At 50.3% G+C, this 22,786-nt stretch overlaps 2 protein-coding genes and 1 long non-coding RNA gene across 8 annotated transcripts; 1 reads left to right on the forward strand and 2 right to left on the reverse strand.

Moving 5' to 3' along the window:
• Positions 1–728: 728 nt before the first annotated feature.
• Positions 729–1,474, reverse strand: LOC132349144 (uncharacterized). Its single transcript, XR_009497625.1, has 2 exons — positions 1,364–1,474; positions 729–1,013 (listed from the first exon to the last, which is right to left on the reverse strand). It is a non-coding gene; the product is annotated as an uncharacterized LOC132349144 (long non-coding RNA).
• Positions 1,475–5,306: 3,832 nt separating this feature from the next.
• On the reverse strand, positions 5,307–22,447 carry SEPTIN12 (septin 12). Of its 3 annotated transcripts, XM_059897533.1 has the most exons (11): positions 22,228–22,447; positions 21,446–21,531; positions 15,487–15,670; positions 12,902–13,027; positions 12,749–12,830; positions 11,204–11,341; positions 10,950–11,067; positions 10,757–10,852; positions 6,569–6,665; positions 5,800–5,851; positions 5,307–5,716 (listed from the first exon to the last, which is right to left on the reverse strand). In XM_059897533.1, the coding sequence occupies exons 1-11, from the start codon at positions 22,274–22,276 to the stop codon at positions 5,497–5,499; spliced, it is 1,248 nt and encodes a 415-aa protein (XP_059753516.1). In that variant the 5' UTR covers positions 22,277–22,447; the 3' UTR covers positions 5,307–5,496. The 3 variants fall into 3 exon arrangements, with proteins under 3 accessions (XP_059753516.1, XP_059753517.1, XP_059753518.1); XM_059897534.1 differs by lacking the exons at positions 21,446–21,531; positions 22,228–22,447 and adding an exon at positions 17,046–17,144 and having other exon boundaries at positions 15,487–15,617; XM_059897535.1 differs by lacking the exons at positions 15,487–15,670; positions 22,228–22,447 and having other exon boundaries at positions 21,446–22,028.
• Positions 21,482–22,532, forward strand: SMIM22 (small integral membrane protein 22). 4 transcript variants are annotated; one of them, XM_059897537.1, is made up of 4 exons: positions 21,482–21,622; positions 22,000–22,161; positions 22,239–22,324; positions 22,423–22,532. In XM_059897537.1, the coding sequence occupies exons 2-4, from the start codon at positions 22,026–22,028 to the stop codon at positions 22,462–22,464; spliced, it is 264 nt and encodes an 87-aa protein (XP_059753520.1). In that variant the 5' UTR covers positions 21,482–21,622; positions 22,000–22,025; the 3' UTR covers positions 22,465–22,532. The 4 variants fall into 4 exon arrangements, with proteins under 4 accessions (XP_059753520.1, XP_059753519.1, XP_059753521.1 ...); XM_059897536.1 differs by lacking the exon at positions 21,482–21,622 and adding an exon at positions 21,696–21,804; XM_059897538.1 differs by lacking the exon at positions 21,482–21,622 and adding an exon at positions 21,724–21,808.
• The last annotated feature ends 254 nt before the right edge of the window (positions 22,533–22,786 follow it).

Here is a 22,786-nt window from a genome sequence, read left to right on the forward strand (position 1 = left end):
GAGCCAAGGTGCAGGGCTGGGGGGAGGCATCGGAAAATTAACAAAAGGAAGCATCAGGGTAAGAGGGGTTTCTTGTTGAAGGAAGGCCAGGGTGATCAGACATCAATCACCTGAGGGATGCGGGAGGATAAGGAACCCAGTTGGGGTGGGGGCAGGTGGTTCTGGCTAAACTGGCTACAAGTGAATAATGCAGAGATGAACATGGAAGCCCAAAAGTCAGGGCCTAGTTGAGAAGAGAGTTCAAAGGAGCCTGAATAGAGTCTGATCGAGAAAAGAATCTTTGCCACCACTTCCAGGGGTAACCCGGCTCCCTATCCCTGACAGAGAAGAGTGCTCTGGAGAAGCAGGATGTGCCCTTTGGGGGTTCCAAAGGCAGAAGTTGTCCACAATAAAACTGTAAAAGAGAGGCCAAGTGCCTTTGCCTACACTCTGCCTGGGAGATAAAGGCCTCCCATGTCAAGGCCTAGCCCTCCCTCCTCAAAACCCCAACAACTTCTAACCCCAATTCCTTGTCCTGCCTGCTTCTTCCTGATACAATAATAATGGCCACCAATTTCTGATCGCCAGGCAGTACGCATTCGCACTCCGTTTGTTCCTAATTTAGTAACGCCAGAGGTACTGTATCTCTACAGGTTAAAAAAAAACAATCCTTAATCTCTGAGTTTTAGGTATTGAACCCACGGGGGATCATATGGCTAGGAAGTGACAGCAATGGGATTGGAACATAATTTTTTTTTAAATAAATTTATTTATTTATTTTTGGCTGCTTTGGGTCTTTGCTGCTGCGTGCGGGCTTTCTCTAGTTACGGCGAGCGGGGGCTACTCTTCGCTGCGGTGCGTGGGCTTCTCATTGCGGTGGCTTCTCTTACTGCAGAGTTCGGGCTCCAGGCACTCGGGCTTCAGTAGTTGTGGCTCGCGGGCTCTAAAGCGCAGGCTCAGTAGTTGTGCTGCACGGGCTTAATCGCTCCGCGGCATGTGGGATCTTCCCGGACCAGGGATCAGACCCGTGTCCCCTGCAATGGCAGGCGGATTCTTAACCACTGCGCCACCAGGGAAGTCCCTGGAACACAAATTCTTGATTCCAGAACTACAGCTCCTAAGTCCCGGGTTAATCCACCCTAGCCAGTAATAATATCGCAGACATCCTAAGGCCTGACTCAGTCGGCTACACTTGACTCTCTTCCTGTCCTTTTGGCTGAACTCGCTCTGTAGCGCGCCCGGTGACGCCACAGAGAAAAGAGGCCGGGAAGGGGAGGCAGTCCGTATTCGAGTCCCGCCTCTGCCCCAAAGGCTGCGGCCGCACGCAAGTCACCGCCCTTCCCCGAGTTTCAACCTCCGCCCCCGGGAAGGAGCAGCAGCTCACCACACGCAGTAAGCGCACAATCAAGGACAGCGTCCCTTGCGCAGCGACCAAGACCAAGAACGGACCCACCACCGCAGTCTCGCGCGTATTTCCCAAAGCCTCGCGCGAGGACTGTGCCCGCCGGAAGCGGAAGTCGCCGGCGCCGGAATCGGGGAGCGGGCCGCATTACTTTCCCAGCGTTCCGCGCCGCGTCAGACTGGCAGATACCCCGGGGACTCCTTGGGGCGGGGCGGGGTCACGTTGCCTTGAGGGTCTTTCCTGGAGGTGTCCTTGCGAGGGGCTGGGGAGAAGGGGCGTTAGCCTCTGGGCATGGCTTTGTCGTTGCCGAGGCCACAGGCCAGTCCCTTGTGTGCTCTTAGCCTCAGTTTCCACATGTGTGAATGGGGGAGGTTAAGTCGTTCAAAATCCTTTCATCCGTTCATACATACATTTTTTTTTTTCATACATACATTTTTTAAAGCCACATATGAGCTATCACTTCTGCCAGCTCTGCTAGGTGCTGGGGTTTCGGCGGCGGTGGTGAGCAGGTGCTTTCTTTCATGGAACTTACGTTCTACAAAGAGAGGCATACAGCGGACAAATAATTGCACAAATAATTGTTTAGTCACCTCTTTGGTAAATGCTGCCAAACGGATAGAGAAGAGGGGACCTGTCCCTCTTAGGATGGACGTGACAGTTGAGCAGAGGAAGGAAGGTATCTTAGAGTTAGCCTGGGGAATGGGGGAAGAGGGGTCCACACAGAAGGAACCGCAGGTGTGAAGGTCCTGAGGCCCAAGAGATCGGGGTGCATTTGCGGGACAGAAAGGAGACCAGTGTGGCCCTGGTGCAGGGGGCCAAGCTTGGGAGATGAGGCTGGAGAGGTGAGACCAAGCAGGAGGGCCTGGGCGGCTCCTGTGAGGATTGAGGGTTATATCCTAAGAGCAAGGGGAAACCAATAGAGTTTGGGGTTTTAAGCAGGATAGTGTCCTGACAGGAGAGGAAGCTTTGTGGAGTACAGATCTCAGGGAGACCAGACGGGAGCAGTGAGAGCAGCTGGAAGCTCCTGGGGCCCGGAGTTGAGGTAATACTAGTGATGGTGGTAGTCATAGAAGGAGGGATCTGACCCAGATTCCTAAAGCAGAAGACACAGGGCCCTGGGGTTGATTCGGTTGGGGTGAAGGAGGGAGAAGGTAAGAATAACAGATTAGTAAAATGAGGATAGTAACACCTGGGAAAGGTACTGTTGTGATTTAAATAGGCAATAGAATGCCTGACACATAATAAAGGCTTAATATATGCTAATTTTGTAAATAATAAAGACTGCCTCTCTGTTCAGAGCAGTGTTCTTTGTAATGATAAAACCTAAAAACAGTTTCAATGTCGATCAACAGAATGATGGAGGGATAAATCTCACAGAGATTGTTTGTTTTTTTTAATTAATTTATTTGTCTGCGCTGGGTCTTAGTTGCGGCACACGGGATCTTTGTTGCCGCGTGCTAGATCGTCGTTGCAGCATGCGGGATCTTTAGTGTAGGCATGCAGGCTTTTAGTTGCGGCATGCGGGATCTAGTTCCCTGACCAGGGATTGAACCTGGGCCTCCTGAATTGGGAGCACAGAGTCTTAACCCCTGGACTACCAGTGAAGTCCCTTAATGTGCTTTTTTCCCCCTATTTATTTATTTATTTTTGGCTGCATTAGGTCTTCGTTGCTGCGTGCGGGCTTTCTCTAGTTGCAACGAGTGGGGGCTTCTCATTGTGGTGGCTTCTCTTGCTGTGGAGCACGGGCTCTAGGCGCACGGGCTTCAGTAGTTGTGGCACACGGGTTCAGTAGTTGTGGCGCACGGGCTTAGTTCCTCCGCGGCATGTGGGATCTTCCCGGACCAGGGCTGGAACCCATGTCCCCTGCACTGGTAGGCGGATTCTTCAGCACTGCGCCACCAGGGAAGCCCCTAATGTGCTTTTTTAACAGCAGCAGCAACAACAACAACAAAATAGCCATTATTGGGAATTTGCATTCTTGAAATATTGAAACCTAGCAAATATTCTCATAAATAATTTTAAATAACTGCAGTACTAATTTTTAAGCAGGCATTATTGGTTGTATACTGTTCCTATTTTAATTTTTTAAAATTTCTCTTCACCATCTAAGATTTTTATACTTGCAGTATAACTTGGCTATGGTAACGTGCACAAATCTGAAGGGTATGTCTCAAAGAACCTTACAAAGCTGTACACCTGTGTAACCTCGCCCAGATCAAAATATAGGTCATTTTCAATTCTTTGAAGGCTCCCTCATGCCCCACCCCAGTCGGCACTCCCAGCCCTTGCCCAAAAGCACAAATCTGATTTCCATCACCTTCAATTGATTTTTCCTGTTCTTGAACTCTGTAAAAGGGCATCCACAGGGTGCATTCTCTTTGCTGGCTGGCTTCTTTCACTCTCCATTAGGTCTGTGAAACTCACCCATACTGTTGTGTTTATCAGTAGTAGGTTCATTTTTATTGCCCAGGAGCGGTGCATTGTGTGACTCTACCATAGCTTATCCACTCTCCTGCCACCCAACATTTGCAGTTTCCGGTTATAGGCTATCATGAATTAAGCTGCTATGAACATTCTCGTGCGTGAAATCGGGGGAATATTTTATTATACCAGGTACATGGGAATTCATTTTGTGATTCCCCATTTTAAAAGATGCCTACTATTGTTAATACGATGACTGTATCATTATGACATGAACCTGATTAGTGTACCACATAAAAGAAACCACCGCCCCCCTCCGTGCCTACAAAACGGAACAAAACAATCAGTAAAATGGCTCCTTATGGGACCCGGGCATCTGTGAACAGGCTTGTCTTCACACACCCTGAAGTAGGAGGTCAGCGATGCTGTCCCTGTTTTCCAAAGGAGGAAGTGCATTCTGGGATGTCAGGTGACTTGTCTAAAGTCCTAAAGTCCTGCAGTTAAAAAGCGGCAGAGCTGGAGTTGTAATCCGTGCTTGCTGGGCCTGGGGAATCCCAAGATGTGTCAGCTGAGGCCTTCACCCTCACCCAGCTGACCCAGGTCAGGAAATGCAGAAGAAATCGGTGCACGGCTGTTACTGGGGACACAACTGAATCTGTGCCAAGCATGGGCTGCAGCATCACTGTGGGCGTGGCAAGAGCTTCCAGAACTGGAGGTAAAGTCATCAGCAGAGAGCAGGACCAGCTGTCCTTGGAATACCCACCCCCCAAAAAAAAGATTGCCCCAGTGACCAGGAGCGTGCAGGCCGGCAGCTAGGATACCACTGCTGCTCCCCGTGGTCACTTCCCGAATGCTCACCGCCTGCTTGCGCCCTAGGGGAGCTTGGGTGTACCATGTGGGCTTCTGTGAAGTCCATTTCCTTTCGAGGGTTCCAGAGAGTCCTGGGAAGTGCTCACACACCCTGTGGGCACAGCCTCTGCCCTGTACCCGTGGTCTCTGCTGTTCCTGTCATCTCTGAGAACTGTTTCTCCAGGGGTGGCAGGCACATTCCCTGAATCACTCCGTTTTGTCCACACAACAACACTGTGGGAGCGATAGTATCACCCCAGTTTTATAGATGAGGAAACTGAGGCCCACAAGAGTAAGTGACTTGCCCAAGGTCACATCGCACAAGGTCAGTGGCAGGGCGGGGATTTTCACATCAGCTTCGCCAGACTCCAAAGTTGGAGTTGTTTTCTCACCATTCTGGTCTGCCAGGGTGGGGCAAAAGGGAAGGCAGGAGTGTGGGGCACAGAGTTTGGGGAAGATGGCAAAGATGAGGAGTTTTTAAGTGTTTACGACGCCCCGTGCAGGAGGGAGGCTTTGGGACAGACGGCAGAGCCTGATACGGACAGCAGAGCATGATTTGGAACTTGACTCTGGTTCTGGGGCAGAAGGCGCTGGTCGTCCAAGGCAGGCCCTCCCAGGTCTTCAAGACCCCTGAGGGCCTGAGAGTCTCACACTATTTTAAAAAGAACAATACTTTTATTTGAGGATAGCTCAAAGAAGTCATTTACAAAACGCCTTTTGTTTTCAAAGCACAGCTTTTCATAAAAAGCAATGTCCACCCTTTAATACATGCTCTAGTACACAGGTGTGTGTCAGGGGGCTGCCCAGGACTTGGGGAGCTCCGCGGGCCCGGGATGTGCCGGTGCTCAGCATTCCTCATCTGAGTTGTCCTTCGCCCACCAGCAGACCTTTGGGGGTCTGGGGCTGGCCTGGGGGCCAGCGGGGGCAGGGATGGAGGCCGGGGCTGGGGCCAGGTTCACCCAGCCGGGCCCTCGGGGCAGCACGTGGCTTTCATTCAGTCTGAAGATGCGGTAGTTCTCATAGTGGACGTTGTGTGTGATGTCCTTCAGGTCTTGGAGGTGGGAGCTGGAAGATGGGCGGCAGGTCAGCAGGACTTCCAGGGCATCCTCCAGGGCCCCCACAGCCCCCCGGGCTCCCCACATGCTCACCGGATGAGCAGGTCTCTCAGGAGGGGGAACTCACAGTGAGCCATGTTCTCCACTGCAAGATACGGCACCAAACCCCTGAGCACAGGCTCTGTTCCACGTCCTGCCCTCGGCCAGCACCGAGTAAGTGCCTGCTGTATGCTGCACACCCCCTGCCACCGCCAGCCCTTCCCCCCATTTTTCCCTGTGTTAGCCCACCTCCCGTTTGTTTGTTAGTTCATTCATTCATCACGGCTGTGTCCCAGCCCCTGGTACAGGTGGCTCCTATAAACAGTTGTTGAATCTGCAGGGCCTTCCTCTGCTCCCTCAGGTACCCCCCTCCCATCCCACATTTCCTTCACTGTGCTTTTCCCACCTGTCCTTGTCTGGTCAGCTCTGTGGGCACAGGGATATTATTGGTCCCGCTTTCACTGTATCCCTTCAGGAATTCCACATAGCATGCCTGGCACATAGTAGGCCCACAATCAATTCTAGTGAATGAATAGGGTGCCTCCTGGGTGCCAGGTATCATGCAAAGCGGAGGCTCTGCCCCCTCCAACCACCCTATGAGGTTGATGTTATAGTGATACCCATTTGACTGTGAGGAAACTGAGGCCCAGGGGGTCGGGGAACTTGCCCGGGGCTTCCGAGCTGCACAAAGGAACTTGATCCCAGGTCTGTCTGTTTCCTGTGCCGGGCTCTGTGGTGGGTGTAAGGATGCCCAAGGCAACAGGGCGTGCCCCGCTTTTCAACATGTTCTCCCCTGAGCCCTCGCCAGGGCCCCTGCACTGACCTTCAATGATGCCCCACTTCGTCTTCCGGCCCAGGACACACCTCCCATTCACAATGTGCTCTCGGTCAGCCCCGACCACAGCGAAGGGGATACGTTCCTGCAGGGAAGGGACAAGATCGGAGGGTTGGCCCCACCTGGGAAGTAGAGAGAGAAGACACTGAGATAGGAACCTGTAGGATGCTGTCCTTTGTGGGGAGAGAAAGTGATAGAAGGAACCCAGATATCTGAAGCCAGAAGACACAAAGTCTAATCAGTGCCTCGGTTTCCTCATCTGTAAAATGGGAGTCATGACAATACTGATGCAGGGCTCTGTGAATGTTTGGGAAGCATAATTTTGGGCTTAGCATAATGAAGGGGTTAGCAGAACAAGTCTTGGAAACCAAGTGTTACTCAGAGCTATACTAGTGATATAATTCTGCTCATGCCCAGTTTCTTACCACCTTCAACCATTATCATGAGGGTTAAGAGATAATTTTGTACTATAATTCGAAAAGATACATGCACTTCTTAGTTCATAGCAGCACTATTTACAATAGCCAAGACATGGAAATAACCTAAATGTCCATTGACAGCTGAATGGATAAAAAAGATATGGCATATACACACACGAACACTGGAATATTACTCAGCCATAAAAAAGAATGAAATAATGCCACTTGCAGCAACATGGATGGACTTAGAGATTATCATACTAATTGAAGTAAATCAGAAAGAGAAAGACAGGGACTTCCCTGGTGGCGCAGTGGTTAAGAATCCGCCTGCCAATGCAGAGGACATGGGTTCAAGCCCTGGTCCAGGAAGAACCCATATGCCATGGAGCAACTAAGCCTGTGCGCCACAACTACTGAGCCTGCGCTCTTAGCCTGCGAGCCACAACTACTGAGCCTGTGTGCCACAGCTACTGAAGCCTGTGTGCCTAGAGCCCATGCTCCCCAACAAGAGAAGCCACCGCAATGAGAAGCACGCGCACCGCAACCAAGAGTAGCCCCCGCTCGGGGCAACTAGAGAAAGCCCGCGCACAGCAATGGAGACCCAATGCAGCCAAAAATAAATAAATAAATAAATTTATTAAAAAATGAAAGAGAAAGACAAATACTATATGATATCACTTATATGTGGGAATCTAAAATATGATACAAATGAACCTATCTACAAAACAGAAACAGATTCACAGACATAGAGAACAGATTTGCGGTTGCCAAGGGGGTGGGGTGGGGGAGGGATGGACTGGGAGTTTGGGATTAGCAGATACAAACTACTATATAGAGACTGGATAAAAAACAAGGTCTTGGGCTTCCCTGGTGGCGTAGTGGTTGAGAGCCCGCCTGCCGATGCAGGGGACACGGGTTCGAGCCCTGGTCTGGGAGGATCCCACATGCCGCGGAGCGGCTGAGCCCGTGAGCCATAATTGCTGAGCCTGCGCGTCTGGAGCCTGTGCTCCGCAACAAGAGAGGCCGCGATGGTGAGAGGCCCGCGCACCGCGATGAAGAGTGGCCCCCGCTTGCCACAACTGGAGAAGGCCCTCGCGCAGAAACAAAGACCCAACACAGCCATAAATAAATAAATAAAAATTAAAAAAATATCTTATTAAAAAAAAAAAAAAAGTCTTACTGTAGAGCACAGGGAGCTATATTCAAAATCCTGTAATAAACCATAATGGAAAAGAATATGAAAAGGAACATATATATATATTTATAAATATGTATATATAAATATATATATATACATATACATTATATATATATATGTGTATATATATATATATATATATATATATATATATATATATAACTGAATCAGTTGGTGTACACCAGAAACTAAGACAACATTGTAAATCAACTATACTTCAATAGAAGAACTTTAAAAAGAGAGAGAGAGGACGTCCCTGCCCGTCCAGGGGTTAAGACTCTGCCCTTCCACTACAGGGGACATGTGTTCGATCCCTGGTGGGGGAAGATCCCACATGCCGCGGGGACCGGTCAAAAAATTAAAAAGAAAAAAAAAAACAGAGAGAATTCTGTAAACCAAGGGCTGGCAACCTATGGTTCCTGGGCCAAAGCAGGCAAGTTCGTTGGCATACAGCCCCCGCCATTCATTTACTCTTGTCTATGTTGCTTTCATTCTACTACAGCAGAGTTGAGTAATTGCAACAAAGTCTAAAATACTTACCATAGTCTGGCCCTTCACAAAAAAAGTTTGCTGAGCCCTGTTGTAAATTCTGGTTGTTTACTTATTCATCACAGGAAGTGGAGATTAAACACACAAGTGCTGCATGTTAGGTTTGTTTTTCTAAGAATTATGTTGTGATGGGGAATAAACTGATGCTAATAATAATAACTGTCTCTTGCACACTTATTATGCATCAGCCCGTATGTGACCCTCAATAGATGTTATATATCTGGATGATTTATTGAGAGGTTAATTTGAATACATTCTCCTTTATTTCCCCCAGCACTGTTCCAGCTGTGACCAGGCTGCTGTCCTTGCTGGCCTCAGGACAGAAAGCAGAAGGTCAAGGCTCTTTGAATCTTTCACAGGAAATACTGTTCATTGCTCCAATGGGGAGCGGAAAGAGGGAATGTGTGGAGAAATTGGATGCCAGACAAGAAGCAGGGCTTCCATGTACAGATGTGCAGTTTGTGTACTGCACAAACGTAACCCACCATGAGGCTGTGTAGGGCTGAAATCCCATGCAGGCTCCCTTCTGTGAAGGAAGCTACTGCCTTTTTCTAATTCAAGCTAAAGTGCTGTGTAGGTTAGCAGGGTCCCTGGGGGAGGGAGTGGAGGCCAGGTGTCTATGGATGAAGAATCCCAGGCCTCACCCAGGTGCTTTGCAGGATCCAGACAGACTGACATTGAATGTACCACAACGACAGGAAGATGGGGGCTTGGAGGTGAAATTCAGTTGATTCAGAGAAAATGAAGATGTGAGCTATTTCCTTTCTTTCTTCCCCTCCCCCTTTCTTTCTTTCTTTCTCCCTTCCTCCCTCCCTTCCTTCCTCCTTTCCTTCCTTCCTTCCTCTCTCTTTCTTCAACTTTACTGAGTATAATTTACATACCACAAAATTCGCCCTTTTAGAAGTACAGTTCAGTAGTTTTCAGTATTCTCACAAGTTGTGCAACCATCACCAAAATCTAACTCCAGAGCACTTTCATCACCCCAAAATGAAAGCCCGTACCCTTTAGCAGTCACTCCCCATTTCCCCCTAAACCTGCCAGCCCCTGGCAACCACGAGTCTATTTTCTGTCTCTATAGATTTGCCTATTCTGGACATTTCATGTAATGGAGTCATATAATATTTGGCCTTTTGTGTCTGGCTCCTTTCACTTAGCATCACATTTTCAAGGTTTATCCACATTGGGTTAGGGTTAGGGTTAGGGTAGGATCTATCAGAACTTTATTCCTTTTTATGGCTAAGTAATATTCCCTTGTATGGATAGACCACATTTGTTTATCCATTCACAAGTTAATGGACATTTGGAATGTTTCCACTTTTTGGCTATTACAAATAATTCTACTATGAACATTTGTGTATGAGTTTTTATGTCAACATAGGTTTTCATTTCTTTGGGGAGTGGAATTGTTGGGTCATATAGTAACTTAGTGTCTAACCTTGAAGAATTGCCAGACTGTTTTCCAAAATGGCTGCACCCTTTGACACTTCCACAAGAAGTGTGTGAAAGTTCCAATTTCTCCACATCCTTACTAACACTTGTCATTGTGTGTCATTTTGATACTAACTACCCTAGTGGGTGTGAGGTGGTGTCTTATTGTGGTTTTGATTTGCATTTCCCTCATGACTGATGATGTTGAACAATTTTTCATATGCTTAGTGGCCATTTGTATAAATTCTTTGGGGAAATGTCTATTCAAATCCTTTGCCCATTTTTAACTTGGGGTACTTGTCTTTTATTGTTGATTTGTAAGCGTTCTTTATATATTCAGGATACAAGTCCCTTATCAGATATATCATTTGCAAACATTTTCTCCCATTCTGGGGGTTGTTGATATGACCTATTTCTTGCTCACCTTGAGTTTGTGGATGAGTGGAGATTCATACCTGCTAGAAATATATGAACTTTCCCCAAGTTGCAGAGAGAGACGAATCTTCAGATGGAAAGGATGAGTGGAAAGCACATCACCCAGCCTCGGTCCCACCAGCCTCCCCACCTCCCATGGCCTCCTACCCGGATCTTGCTGTTGAGGATCTTGTCATTGATGTCCTCATCAAAGCACTTCTGTGGATACACCTCTATGCCGTGAGTCTTCAGGTTTTCCTGGATCTGGGGACCACACACAGGTGACCTCAGCCCACCTATGCACTCTCCCCCGCCTCCACACCCCCACTGACCTCAGACTTGTCCCAGGTGCCCAGATCACCCTGTGCCTGAAGGCTTCTCGCTCCTCAATGGTTAGGCTGTCGGCCCGGGCGATCACAGGCACCACGTTCACAGTCCGGCAGAGCCGCTGCAGGAACTCAATGTCCAGGGGCCGCAGGCTGCTCAGGCGGGGCAGCGATGGCAGTGAGCATACGATGAGTGGGTGGCAGCCCACAGCCCACCCTGGGGGTCCCTCCTCCTCCTCTTCTTCTCCCCACGCAGGTGGCCCTCTGCCCGCCGGCTCAGCCACCTCACCAGTGCCCGGTGGGCGGCACGAAGTACACGCAGCAGTGCACTCGGGTGTCGGGGATGTGTCTCTGCCGGGTAATGAGGATCTCCTCCTGCAGGTACTTCTCATACTGCTCACTGATGTAGCCCAGGATGGGGTCCCAGCTGGGGTGGGAGATGGCTCAGCCTCAGAACCTCGCCAGGAGCCCCCCTCAACCTAGGTCCTCTGGGTGCTCTCCCCTTAGGATGACCAATCGCCCCGTTTGCCTGGGACACAGGAATTTCAGTCCCACACAACCTGAGGCCCTTGGTCACCCAAGTACCATCCCCCCACACCCTTGCATCTTCAGAGAGACCCCTGCTTCCTCTTCCGTAAAATGAGGACAGTAAGAGAGCGCCTACTTTGTAGGGGAGGAGTGAGCATTAAAGGAGAGAAATTGCCGCAGCCTGGTTCAAACCACCAGGGACTCTCGCCCAATTGTTGCCAGGGTCCCTTCCCCCCACAGGACTATTGTCAACACAGCGGCCAAAAAGATCCTTTTCCTGCTCAGCCTCCAGTGGCCAAAGAAAAGCCAAAGTCCTTATGTTGCCCTACAAGTCCCTACCCCATCCCACTGCTGAGCTCTGCCTCCCCTCCCCACCCCAACCCCACTTCATGGCTTTTGCACCTGCCGCCCTCTGCCTTGATCACTCTGCTTAAAACTGCACTCCCCCACCAACTACAGCTCCATCCCCCTTTCACTCCCAGAAGTGTCCTGTGTTGGTGATAAAGAGTTCAGGTTCACCCTCCACATAACTGATTAATTTTGTTCACTGTTTGCCTCCCCACACCCATGACAATATACATTTCATGGAGACAAAGATGTTCATCAGTTCTGTTCATTGCTGTATCCCTGTGTCTAGAACAGAGCTTGCACATACTAAGTGCTCGGTGAGGTGCTGTGTGCTGGGCTGGCTTCACGGGAGTGTGGATGGAGCCGGCACTCAGGGCTCTGAACCAAGAAGGGCCCACGCAGGGCTGAATGCTCTGCGGGTGTGGTCTTACAATTCTTAGTAATTTTTAAATAAGGGCCCCACATTTTCATTGCACTGGGTCCCACAAGTTGTGCAGCCAGTCCCGATTATATGTGTGTGTGTGTGTGTGTGTGTGTGTGTGTGTGTGTGTGTTTCATCTCCTTGAGAGCCTAGAACAACTCTGCAAGGGGGATGTCGTCATCCCCAAGTTACGAAGAAGGAAGAGGAGGCTCAGAGAGCTTGCGTGGCCAGGCTCAGGTTATGCAGCTGGGAAGTGGTCAAACCCAGGGGTCCTGACTCTGGAGTGTGGGCTTCTATCCCCCTGCCATACCATAGCCTCTATCGAGTGCTTCCAGGCAGCAAGCAAAGACCTTTACATACTTGACTCCCTTTGATCTTGGGGGGGACAGTTGCACACACCCATTGTACAGGCGAATAAACTGAGCCTCAAAGATGCCACAGCCAGGTGGCTCCAGGCCAGGATGTTTCCCAGAGACTGGAGGGGCAGGGGCAGGGCAGCCAGGGCTCTGCCCTCCCCACCTCCCCGCCAGGACCCACCACTTGTCGTTGTTGATCTGGTCCCCGAAGCCGGGCGTGTCGGTCACGGTCAGCTTAAGCTTCACGCCGCTCTCCTCGATGACTGTAGGGGGAGAGCAGAGGGCTGAGAGTGGGCCTGGGTGGGTGGGGTGGGGTGAGGGGGTGCTCTCTCACCGTGGGTCACAGACTGCAGCTGCAGCGTCTGGGGTGTGGGCACCCCCAGGCCCGGCATGGTGGACTTGCACATCTTGGACTTGAAGAGTGTGTTCACCATGGTGGACTTGCCCAGCCCGCTCTGTCCTGTGAGTAATCACACGGCAGCAACAATGGTGGATGCGTTAGGCATGTTTCTGAAATTCTTAAATAAATTGTTTTAGAAAGTAAACTGTTTTCTAAGTATAGCAAATACAGAAAAGCACGTATTATCATGTCTCCAGCCCAATGCCTTCCCCTATTTTTTATTGAGGCAAAATTCGTATAATAAAAAATTAACATTAACCATTGAAAGTGTACAATTCAGTGGCATTGGGTACATGCACAATGTTGTGCAACCACTACCCCTATCTAGTTCCAAAACATTTTCATCACCCCAGCAAGAAACTCTATATCCATTAGGCACTCACTCCCCATTCCCCCTCCCCCCCAACCTCTGGCAACCACTAATCTGCTTTCTATCTATGGATTTGCCTATTCTGGACATTTCTTTTTTCTTTTTGGCCGCGGCACTCGGCTTATGGGATCTTAGTTCCCCGACCAGGGATGGAACCCGGGCCCTAGGCAGTGAAAGTGCTGAGTCCTAACTACTGGACCTTTGGGGAATTCCCTGGACATTTCATATAAATGGAATCTCGCAATATTTGTCCTTTTGTATCTGGCTGCTCCCACTCAGCATAATGCTTTCAAGGGTCAGCCACACTGTTGCATGTGCCAGAACTTCATACTTTTTCATGGCTAAATAATATTCCATCAGATGGATAGACCACACTGTGTTTATCCATTCATCTGTTGATGGGCAGGTCAATGCATTTTTATAAATTAAACCACCCATGTATGCAGCACCAGATAAAGAGACAGAACACACAGCTCCGCCCAAGACCACTCCTGCCTCCTCGCAGTAACTGTTAACACAGCCCCAGGGACAGCCACTCTCCTGACCTCATCAGTAGGGAGCAGCGCTGCCCACCCTCTACTTGGGGAATCACACAGCACGTGCTCTTTCATGTCTGGCTTCTTTTAGTGAGATTCCTCTATGCTGCCTGAGCTTGTAGGTGGTCCATTCTCCCTGCTTTGCAGGCTTCTCAAACTCCGAGGACCACACCCTGGAGTAGGAAACATCCTACATCACAGGGCAGGACACACTTTTGTGTCTAAAACTGAAACTGGGACTTCCCTGGTGGTGCAGTGGTTAAGAATCCGCCTGCCAATGCAGGCAACAGGGGTTCAAGCCCTGGTCTGGGAAGATCCCACCTCCCGCGGAGCAACTAAGCCAGTGCGCCACAACTACTGAGCCTGCGTTCTAGAGCCCGCGAGCCACAACTACTGAAGCCCATGTGCCTAGAGTCCGTGCTCCACAACAAAGAGAAGCCACCGCAATGAGAAGCCCGCGCACCTCAACGAAGAGTAGCCCCTGCTCACCGCAACCAGAGAGAAAGCCCACACGCAGCAATGAGGACACAATGCAGCCAAAAATAAACAAATAAATAAAATTTAAAAAATTAAAGAAGAACTGAAATTGTCCTTTGGGCTGTGCTATCCAATATGGGAGCCACACCTGGCTATTGCCACTGGCAGTACGGCCATACACCAATCTGAACTGAGATGTGCTGTCGGTGTAAAAGAACAAACCATATTTTACAGACTTGTTATGACAAAAACAATGTAAATGATCTGATGAATAATGTTTTATATGGATTATATGTCGAGTTGATAGTATTTTTGGAATGTATTGGTTTAAGTAAAAAAGACGATTAAAAGTAAGTTGTCCTAAAAAAAAAAAAAAAAGTAAGTTGTCCTGTTTCTCTTTACTTTTCTAAAGGAAGCTACTAGGGAATTTAAAATTATGTATGTGGCTCCTATGACATTTCATTTTTTTTGGCCGTGCTACGTGGCATGCGGGATCCTAGTTCCCTGACCAGGGATTGAACCCGGGCCTCCAGAAATGGAAGTGCAGAGTCTTAACCACTGGACTGCCAGGGAAGTCCCCTCCTATGACATTTCTATCGGGTACCTCCACCTTAGAATAATGCCCTTAATTGGTGCTACACACTCTGACATTTTATGTTCCATTATATACAGTTTATTTTGTGAGAAGTGTAGTTTTTGACCTACAACATTAATTTTGCATATACAAAAATGCAATTCCGGATAAAACTGACCCATGGGGAACCTCCTAGATGCCAGGCACTGTGCTAAGCCATATGAGGAAACTGAGGCAGCGAGGGGTCAGAGGCCCTGCCCCAGGTCACACACTGGGGGTCGTTAAGGCCTGGGACCAGGATCTGAGTCCGGTGTTCCCTACTTCCTGCCACACATGGCCTCCCTTTTTATTGCTTTGTTTGCGTTTGGTTGGGGCTTCACGGTGATTTTTGTCTTTTCACAATTCAGTTTCCCAGATTTCCACCTACAACACTCTTGTGAGGTACGACTATCAGGCCCACTTTACAGATGGGGAGACTGAGGCTCTGAGAGGCGACAGGTCCAGGCCCACAGGGTGGCGTCCATTGGTCTGTCCTCCTGTGAGCCCGAGGCCCTTCACTCACCAACGACCATGATGTTGAACTCAAATCCCATCTTCATGGCCTTGATCTTCAGTTGGTCCAGCACAGCCTCGATGCCCACGTAACCAAGCATCTCGCAGGGTAGGGTCCTCGGGCTGGAGGCCCGTGACGAGCTGGGGGAGGGGGACTGCCTCAGGGGGTCCATGGGGCCGAGGAACAACGATTCCTGTCATCCGGGTGGGGTGGGGAGAAGGGGGTCACTGGGGCTCCAGAGGGGGACCACCCGAGTTCTCATTTCTGAACCCTGACTCCTGAGACCTGCTCCCAGGCACTCCCGTACTTCATGCCCCTTCACCTATGCACACCACAAGTCCCCACTGCCCACGGGGTTTGTTGAGGGGTGCCTGGGGGAGCTGCCTCTCAGGGGAGACTGAACCCGCTTTCTGATATGCACCAGCCCCAGGGATCTGTCTCTCCCCACTCAGACTCTCCCGCAGCAGAGTGTGGCCAGCCTGTCAAAACACAGGGGCTGGACCCATGGGGGACAGAGAAGGAGAGAAGCAGCCTCATGTGGCACCTGGTGGCCTTGGATCCCTGTGGGAGCCTTGGGGGGCTGTCCTGTCCTGGCAGACCCTGGTTATGTGCTGAGGGGGAGGGGAGAGGGTGACAGTTAACTGCAGAACCTGAGCTCCACCCCCTTCCTGTGACCCCACCTGGGGGCTCCTCTGCAGCAGGGGGCTGAGAACAGGGACAGGTAAGCTACTCCACCAGGCCCTTTTGGGTCACTGCCCTATAACCCTCACAATGACCCCGGCCTAGTTCTATAGACAGGAACCCCCTGCCCCCGCCCCGGGGAAGCGCCTTTGCCCAAGGTCACTTAGCTGGTAAGTGGTAGCCCTGGGCAGCAGCCAGTCCCTCTGCTTCCAAGTTCATGCCCCTTAACCACTCTGTTGGGGAAGCAAACCTGTGGCCCATGGCCAGAAAGTACAACATCCATGTGTTTTCTTTGGTCCGTCCATTGTTGGCATCGTAGTGTTTTAAATTGCCAATATAGCCAGAGTTTTGTCTGTGCACAACACAGTTTTAGGAGGCCTAGGATGTTAACTTGTTAATAATCATCAGAGCCCTGTGAAGTAAGTGCTGTTATTACCCCCAGTTTCCAGATCAGAGAGTCCAGTGAGTGGTTCAAGGTCACACAGTGAGGAAGTGGCAGGGCTGGGATCTGTGTCCACATGCTCACCCTCTGTGGCCTCTTTCCTTGTTCACACAAACCTCTAGATTTCTGGTGTATCTTAGAGATTATAAGCCTTGGCAACTCTGGGTCCAGCCTACAGCTGACTCAAGCTGCCCTCTTTTCTTTTCTTTTTTGGCCATGTCACGCAGCTTGCAGGATCTTAAGTTTGCTGACCAGGGATTGAACCCGGGCCCTGGCAGTGAAAGTGCCAAGTCCTAACCACTGGACCACCCGGGAACTCCCTAGCTGCCCTTTTTAGATGGGATACGTGCTCTCCAGTTTGCCAAAGTCCTCACCCCTCCCTAATGTCTCCCCAATAAGATGTTTCCTATACCAAGTTCATCTCATTCAGTTATTTCTTTCTCACCTGTTTCCTGGCACCTGAGTTTGCAAGCTCTAAGCAATCCTCTGTCTCCGATGTTGGCAAATATTTTCTGTAAAAGGCCAGATAGTATAGATTTTAAGTTTTGCCAATCATCTCTGTTGCAACTACTCTTTGGCTCTGCCGTTGCAGTGGGAAAGCAGCCACAAGTAGATGGACAGGAGTGGCTGCGTGTCAGACTATTTACAAAAGCAGGTGGTGGTTTGCCGCCCCCACTCTGCCCACCAGGACTCAGCAACTCTGCCCGATCTGCTCAGCTCAACTGTCCTGAGCCCCAGAAGCCTCTGTCCCTCCCTGCCCATGCCCTTCTGCTCCCCCACTTTCTACACATCTGAAGACAAAGGCTTAAACTTCACTTTCCAGGCTTGGAGGCAGAGCCTGCCCTGAACGCGTGCCATTCCTGCTGGAGAACTCTCTCAAGCTACGCCACAGCTCTTGAGGGACATGGAGAGGCTGGCCTCCTCATCAACACAGATGAGAACGTTCTGTGCGGATGACCAAACAGCGCTGCTGACATGGAGACCCACCTTGCACGGGAGGAGACTCTGTCTCTGGGAATGTCTCCTAAGGAAATAAGCCTCTATGCCCAGAAAACACTTTCTCCAGGAGAGGTGTCACGCGTGAGTGATGTAGGAGTCTGGAAACCTGGGGGGATGATGCCCACGGGGACTGCGGACTGGAGGATCAGGTCTGCAGAAAGCAGGACCATTCAAGGCGCTCTTGGCCATGTGGACTGGGGAAAGCCAAGGGTAAAGTCATCAGAGCAGAGTGCGGATGGCAGGTGAGCCCAATGTATCCAAAGAATCAAGACTGGAGGGAATCGTACCCACAGGTTGGGTGAGAGTAATACACAACCATTTAGTGCATTCATTGTGCCAAGGGAGTGTTTACATCGATTATTCCATTCAATCCTCAGCAGCCTGAGGAGGGGGATACTCTCCATACACCCACTTTACAGATGAGGAAACTGAGGCAGAGAGGGGTCAGGGGGTGGGCCTCCGGTCACACATGGGTGGGTGTTAAGGGCTGGGAGCAAGACCCGAGTCCGAGGTCTGACCGGCCTGAAATGCATCCTGCCATGGCCTCTATCCCATCATTGCTCTGCTTAGGTCCAAGGGGCTCTAAGGGTGCTTTTTGTCTTTTAATGACTTGGAATATCCCAGATTTTCTTTAATGAGAATAAACAAGAAATGAGGCACCTGGGCGTCTGGACAGATAAACAGAGGGTCAGTGGGGAGAGGAGAGGACTGGCTCCTGCCCACTGGGCCAGGCCAAGGGGTGGGCAGGGGCCACAGTCGTTAAACCATCCCCCCTCCCCGCTTTTTTTTTTCAATTGAGGTAAAATTCACAGAACATAAAATTAACTGCTAGCCATTTTAATGTGAACAGATCAGTGGCATTTAGTATTGATACGTTCACAATGTTGCAAATCTACCACCGATACCTAGTTCCAAGACATGTTCATCACCCCTAAAGGAAATTCCATTACCACTAAGCACCCTATCCCCATCCCCCTGCCCCTGGCAAACACTACTTTCTGTCTCTATGGATTTGACTATTCTGGACATTTCATATAAACGGAGTCACATACTATGTGGCCTTTTGTCCTTCTTTCACTGAGCATCATGTTTTCAAGGTTCATCCACTTTGTAGCATATGTCGGTGCTTTGTTCCTTTTCATGGCTGAATAATATTCCACCACAAGGAGAGACCATAATGTGTTTATTCATTCATCAGTTTGTGGATATTTTGGGGTGTTTCCACTTTTTGGCTATTATGAAAACTGCTGCTGTGAACATTTGTGTACAAGTTTCGGTGTGGACATGATTTAATCTCTTGGGTATATATATCTAGGAGTGGAATTGTTGGGTCTTATGATAACACTATGCATAACTTTTCAAGGGACCGTTTTCCCCAGTGGCTGCGTCCCTACCCCCTTTTGCAATAGAACAGTCATTTCAAAGTTACCCTCCCTGGGCAACAGAAATCTGAGATCTCAGAACAGGATGGAGGGGATGGAGGGTGTAAGATGGGGATCCCAGCACAGGAGACTGTATTACATGGTGGTCAAGGGCTCTGGGATCTGATGCCTGGGTTCCAGTTCTGACTTCTCTGCTCACTAGGTGTGGATGGAAGAATCATGGTGCGCAAAGAGTTCCCATCCGAATCCCCGGGAACCTGTGAATATGTTACCTTATGTGGCAAAAGGGACTTTGCAGATGTGATTAAGGATTCTGATGGGGAGATTATCCTGTGGGCCAGTGTAATCACAGGGGTCCTTATAAGAGGGAGGCAGGAAGAGCAGAGCCAGAGAAGGTGTGAGGATGGAAGCAGAAGTGGAAGTGATGGGGGTGGGGCATGAACGAAGGAATGTGGGTGTGTGGCCTCTAAAAGCTGGAAAAGCCGAGGAACTGGGACTTCCCTGGTGGCACAGTGGTTAAGCATCTGCCTACCACATATATACAATGGAATATTACTCAGCCATAAAAAGAAATGAAATTGAGTTATTTGTAGTGAGATGGATGGACGTAGAATCTGTCATACAGAGTGAAGTAAGTCAGAAAGGGAAAAACAAATACCGTATGCTAACACATATATATGGAATCTAAAAAAAAAAAATGGTTCTGTAGAACCTAGGGGCAGGACAGGAGTAAAGACGCAGATGTAGAGAGTAGACTTAAGGACATTGGGAGGGGGAAGGGTAAGCTGGGACAAAGTGAGAGAGTAGCACTGACATATATACACTACCAAATGTAAAACAGATAGCTAGTGGGAAGCAGCCCCATAGCACAGGGAGATCAGCTCGGTGCTTTGTGACCACCTAGAGGGGTGGGATAGGGAGGGTGGGAGGGAGACGCAAGAGGGAGGGGATATGGGGCTATAAGTATGTGTGTGGCTGATTCACTTTGTTGTACAGCAGAGACTAGCACAACAATGTAAAGCAATTATACTCCAATAAAGATGTTAAAAAAAAAAAAAAAAGAATCTGTCTGCCAATGCAGGGAACACGGGTTCGATCCCTGGTCCGGGAAGATCCCACGTACTGTGGAGCAACTAAGCCCGTGCGCCACAACTACTGAGCCCGCGCTCTAGAGCCCGCAAGCCACAACTGCTGAGCCCGAGTGCCACAATTACTGAAACCAGCGCGCCTAGAGCCCGTGCTACGCAACAAGAAAAGCCACTGCAATGAGAAGCCCATGTACCGCAACGCAGAGTAGCCCCCGCTTGCTGCAACTGGAGAAAGCCTGCGCGCAGCAGTGAAAACCCAATGCAGCCAAAAATAAATAAATTAAATAAATTAAAAGAAAAAAAAAAGCTGAGGAATTGATTCTCCCCTAGGACTTTCAGGAGGAACACAGCCCTGCCCACTCATTTTAGACTCTGACCTCCAGAACTGTAAGATAATAAACTTGCATTGTTTTAAGCCACTAAGTTTGTGGTAGTATGTTATAGCAAGAACAGGAAATGAATACATGTGTGACCTGAGCTAGTTGCTAAACTTCTCAAGGCCTCAGTTTTCACATCTGTAAAATGGGAATAGCAATAATACCCACTTTAGGATTGCCATGAGGAATACAGGAGGTATGTATGTACACGCATCCTTCAGGGATATTGTGGGTACAGTTCCAGACCGCCACAATAAAGCGAATATTGCAAAAAAGTGAGTCACATGGCTTTCCCAGTGCATGTAAAAGTTGTTTACACTATATTGTAGTCTATTAAGTGGGCAATAGCATTGTATCTAAAAAAGACAACGTACGTACCTTGACTAAAAAATACTTTGCTAAAAATTGCCAAAATAATTACAATAATAACATCAAAGATCACCACTCACAGATTGCCATAACAGATATAATAAAAATGAAAAAGTTTCCAAATGCTGCTGGAAAATGGTACCGATAGACTTGCTCAACTCAAGGTTCCACAAACCTTAAATTTATCAAAAACGCAACATCTGTGAAGTGCAGTAAAGAAAAGTGTGCCTGTATAGCGTCAGGCACAGAGCCTAACATTAGCCAACATGTTTTCCCAGCGAGACCGTAAGCCCCACAAGGACAAGAAGGTGTGTCCACCTGATTTACAGCCGGTCCCAAGGGCCTAGCAGGCCTGGGCCCTGCTCTGGGGGGAAGGGGGGAGGCGAGGCAGCTCCAGGTGCTGTGTCAGGGGCCCCCGGCTCCAAGTTCTGGGGAGAGAGCTCATTTGAGCGACCATAACCATCGTCTCACAAGGGTCACTGTGAGGATTAGAATAGAGAAGGACCCCAAAGGCTGCTGCTGCGCTGCCAGGCACACAGTCGCTGCCCAGGCAAGGGCGGTGGTACAGAAACTTCTCCCTCCCCTCCCCTCCTTTCTTCTTTTTCACCTCCCTCCCTCCCTCCCTCCAACCTGCCACCATTTTTCTTCTGTCTTTTCTTCATTCATGAAGTCAACAGCGGCTGAGTGTCTGCTGTGTTCCAGGTTGGCTGTCTGGTCTATTGAGAAAAAGTGAAAAATCCCTGGAATGAAGAGGCCAAGAGGCCTGTGGCCTCCTCCTTCCGCCGCACCTGCTGAGGTTGGGAGGCAGTAAGTACACCTGCGGGGCACAGGCCCCGCCCTCACCGGAGCTCCGTCAGCACCCCCACGGGCCCTGGGGGACTGGTGGGGGGCGGGGCTGATTGCCAAGGCCTCGGGTGGTGTGGACCCGGAAGCAGGAAGTAGTCTGTATTCCCAGGACCTAGTACCTGCTTGGCTGGGAGATTTCCAAGGCAGGTGGGGGCCCAGGGGTGGGGCTGCTGGGGGGAGTGGGCGGGGAGGGGCTTGCTCAGGCCAGGGCCAGGAGAGAAGTGGAAGCGAGGCTGGGGTAGGGGCTGGGGCCAAGAGGGGTGGTGTGGGAGGGCAGGGATGTGGCAGCCCCAGAGGAGCCCAGGGTTCTGAGGTGGCCCTCTGGGGGGCTGGAGCAGGTGGTACCCAGGACCATCCAGCTGAGATGGCCTCGTTAACGGAGGATGTGGAGCAGGAGCTGAGCGCCACAGCCCAGCAAGTGCTGGGGAAACTGTGGAGCCACCAGCTGTTCCAGTCCAAGTGGGACACCGGTGCCTTCATCATCTTCCTCGTCTTCCTCGGTGAGTGTGGCTTGGCCTCTGGCCCCCGTCAGCCTCCCAGGCCGAGGGCCATATCTGGATACCCACCCTGCCCGCAGGCGTCGTGGCACTCCTGCTGCTGGTCGTCTGCATCCATTGCTGCTGCTGTGGCTGCTGCCAAAGCCGCTCCTCCAGGTCCCGGAAGGTGAGCCCGGAGCACCAGGGCCAGGCCGAGAAGGTGGCGGTGGGGCGGGCCGGGGGCCGAGGAGTGAAGCCACCAGCCCCTCTGTGCCTCTCTTGCAGAAACACTCCGTGGGATTTGATAACCTTGCCCTGGAGCCTTAATGCGGAGAGTCCTTGCTCCCCTGCCTTTGTCCTGCTGGGCAGCAATAACAACGCCTTGTTCAGCCAAAGCCTGAGTCTGGAGTGTATTCTGAGCCTCCCGTCAGGGTGGGCAGTGTAGGCCCCCACTGCTTCATCCAGATGACCCCTGTGTCCCTCACAGCCTTCAGATGGCATGACTGTCACCAGGAGACCTCGGGTGACGTGCTGCAGCCACCCAGCCGCTGCCCATTCACCATCCCATTTGACCCCTCGGAGGCCAGGGGTTCAGTCACTGGGTACTCGGCCCAGCTCCTGACTATCAGGGACCCCTGGCCAGGTCCCT

The sequence above is a fragment of the Balaenoptera ricei genome, chromosome 15, assembly GCF_028023285.1.
Source record: "Balaenoptera ricei isolate mBalRic1 chromosome 15, mBalRic1.hap2, whole genome shotgun sequence".
NCBI classification, from domain to species: domain Eukaryota; kingdom Metazoa; phylum Chordata; class Mammalia; order Artiodactyla; family Balaenopteridae; genus Balaenoptera; species Balaenoptera ricei.

Excerpts from the sequence above, each read along its gene's own strand:
- SEPTIN12 (XM_059897533.1), bottom strand. The coding sequence starts at position 22,276 with ATGGATGCAGACGACCAGCAGCAGGAGTGCCACGACGCCTGCGGGCAG. Across the intron at positions 15,671-21,445 it reads CAGAAGAAAAATGGTGGCAG|GAATCGTTGTTCCTCGGCCC; the intron begins GTTGGAGGGAGG and ends CCCGGATGACAG. Across the intron at positions 11,068-11,203 it reads GTGCCGCCCACCGGGCACTG|CCTGCGGCCCCTGGACATTG; the intron begins GTGAGGTGGCTG and ends CCGCCTGAGCAG.
- SMIM22 (XM_059897537.1), top strand. The coding sequence starts at position 22,026 with ATGGCCTCGTTAACGGAGGATGTGGAGCAGGAGCTGAGCGCCACAGCC. Across the intron at positions 22,162-22,238 it reads CATCTTCCTCGTCTTCCTCG|GCGTCGTGGCACTCCTGCTG; the intron begins GTGAGTGTGGCT and ends CCCTGCCCGCAG. Across the intron at positions 22,325-22,422 it reads GCTCCTCCAGGTCCCGGAAG|AAACACTCCGTGGGATTTGA; the intron begins GTGAGCCCGGAG and ends CCTCTCTTGCAG.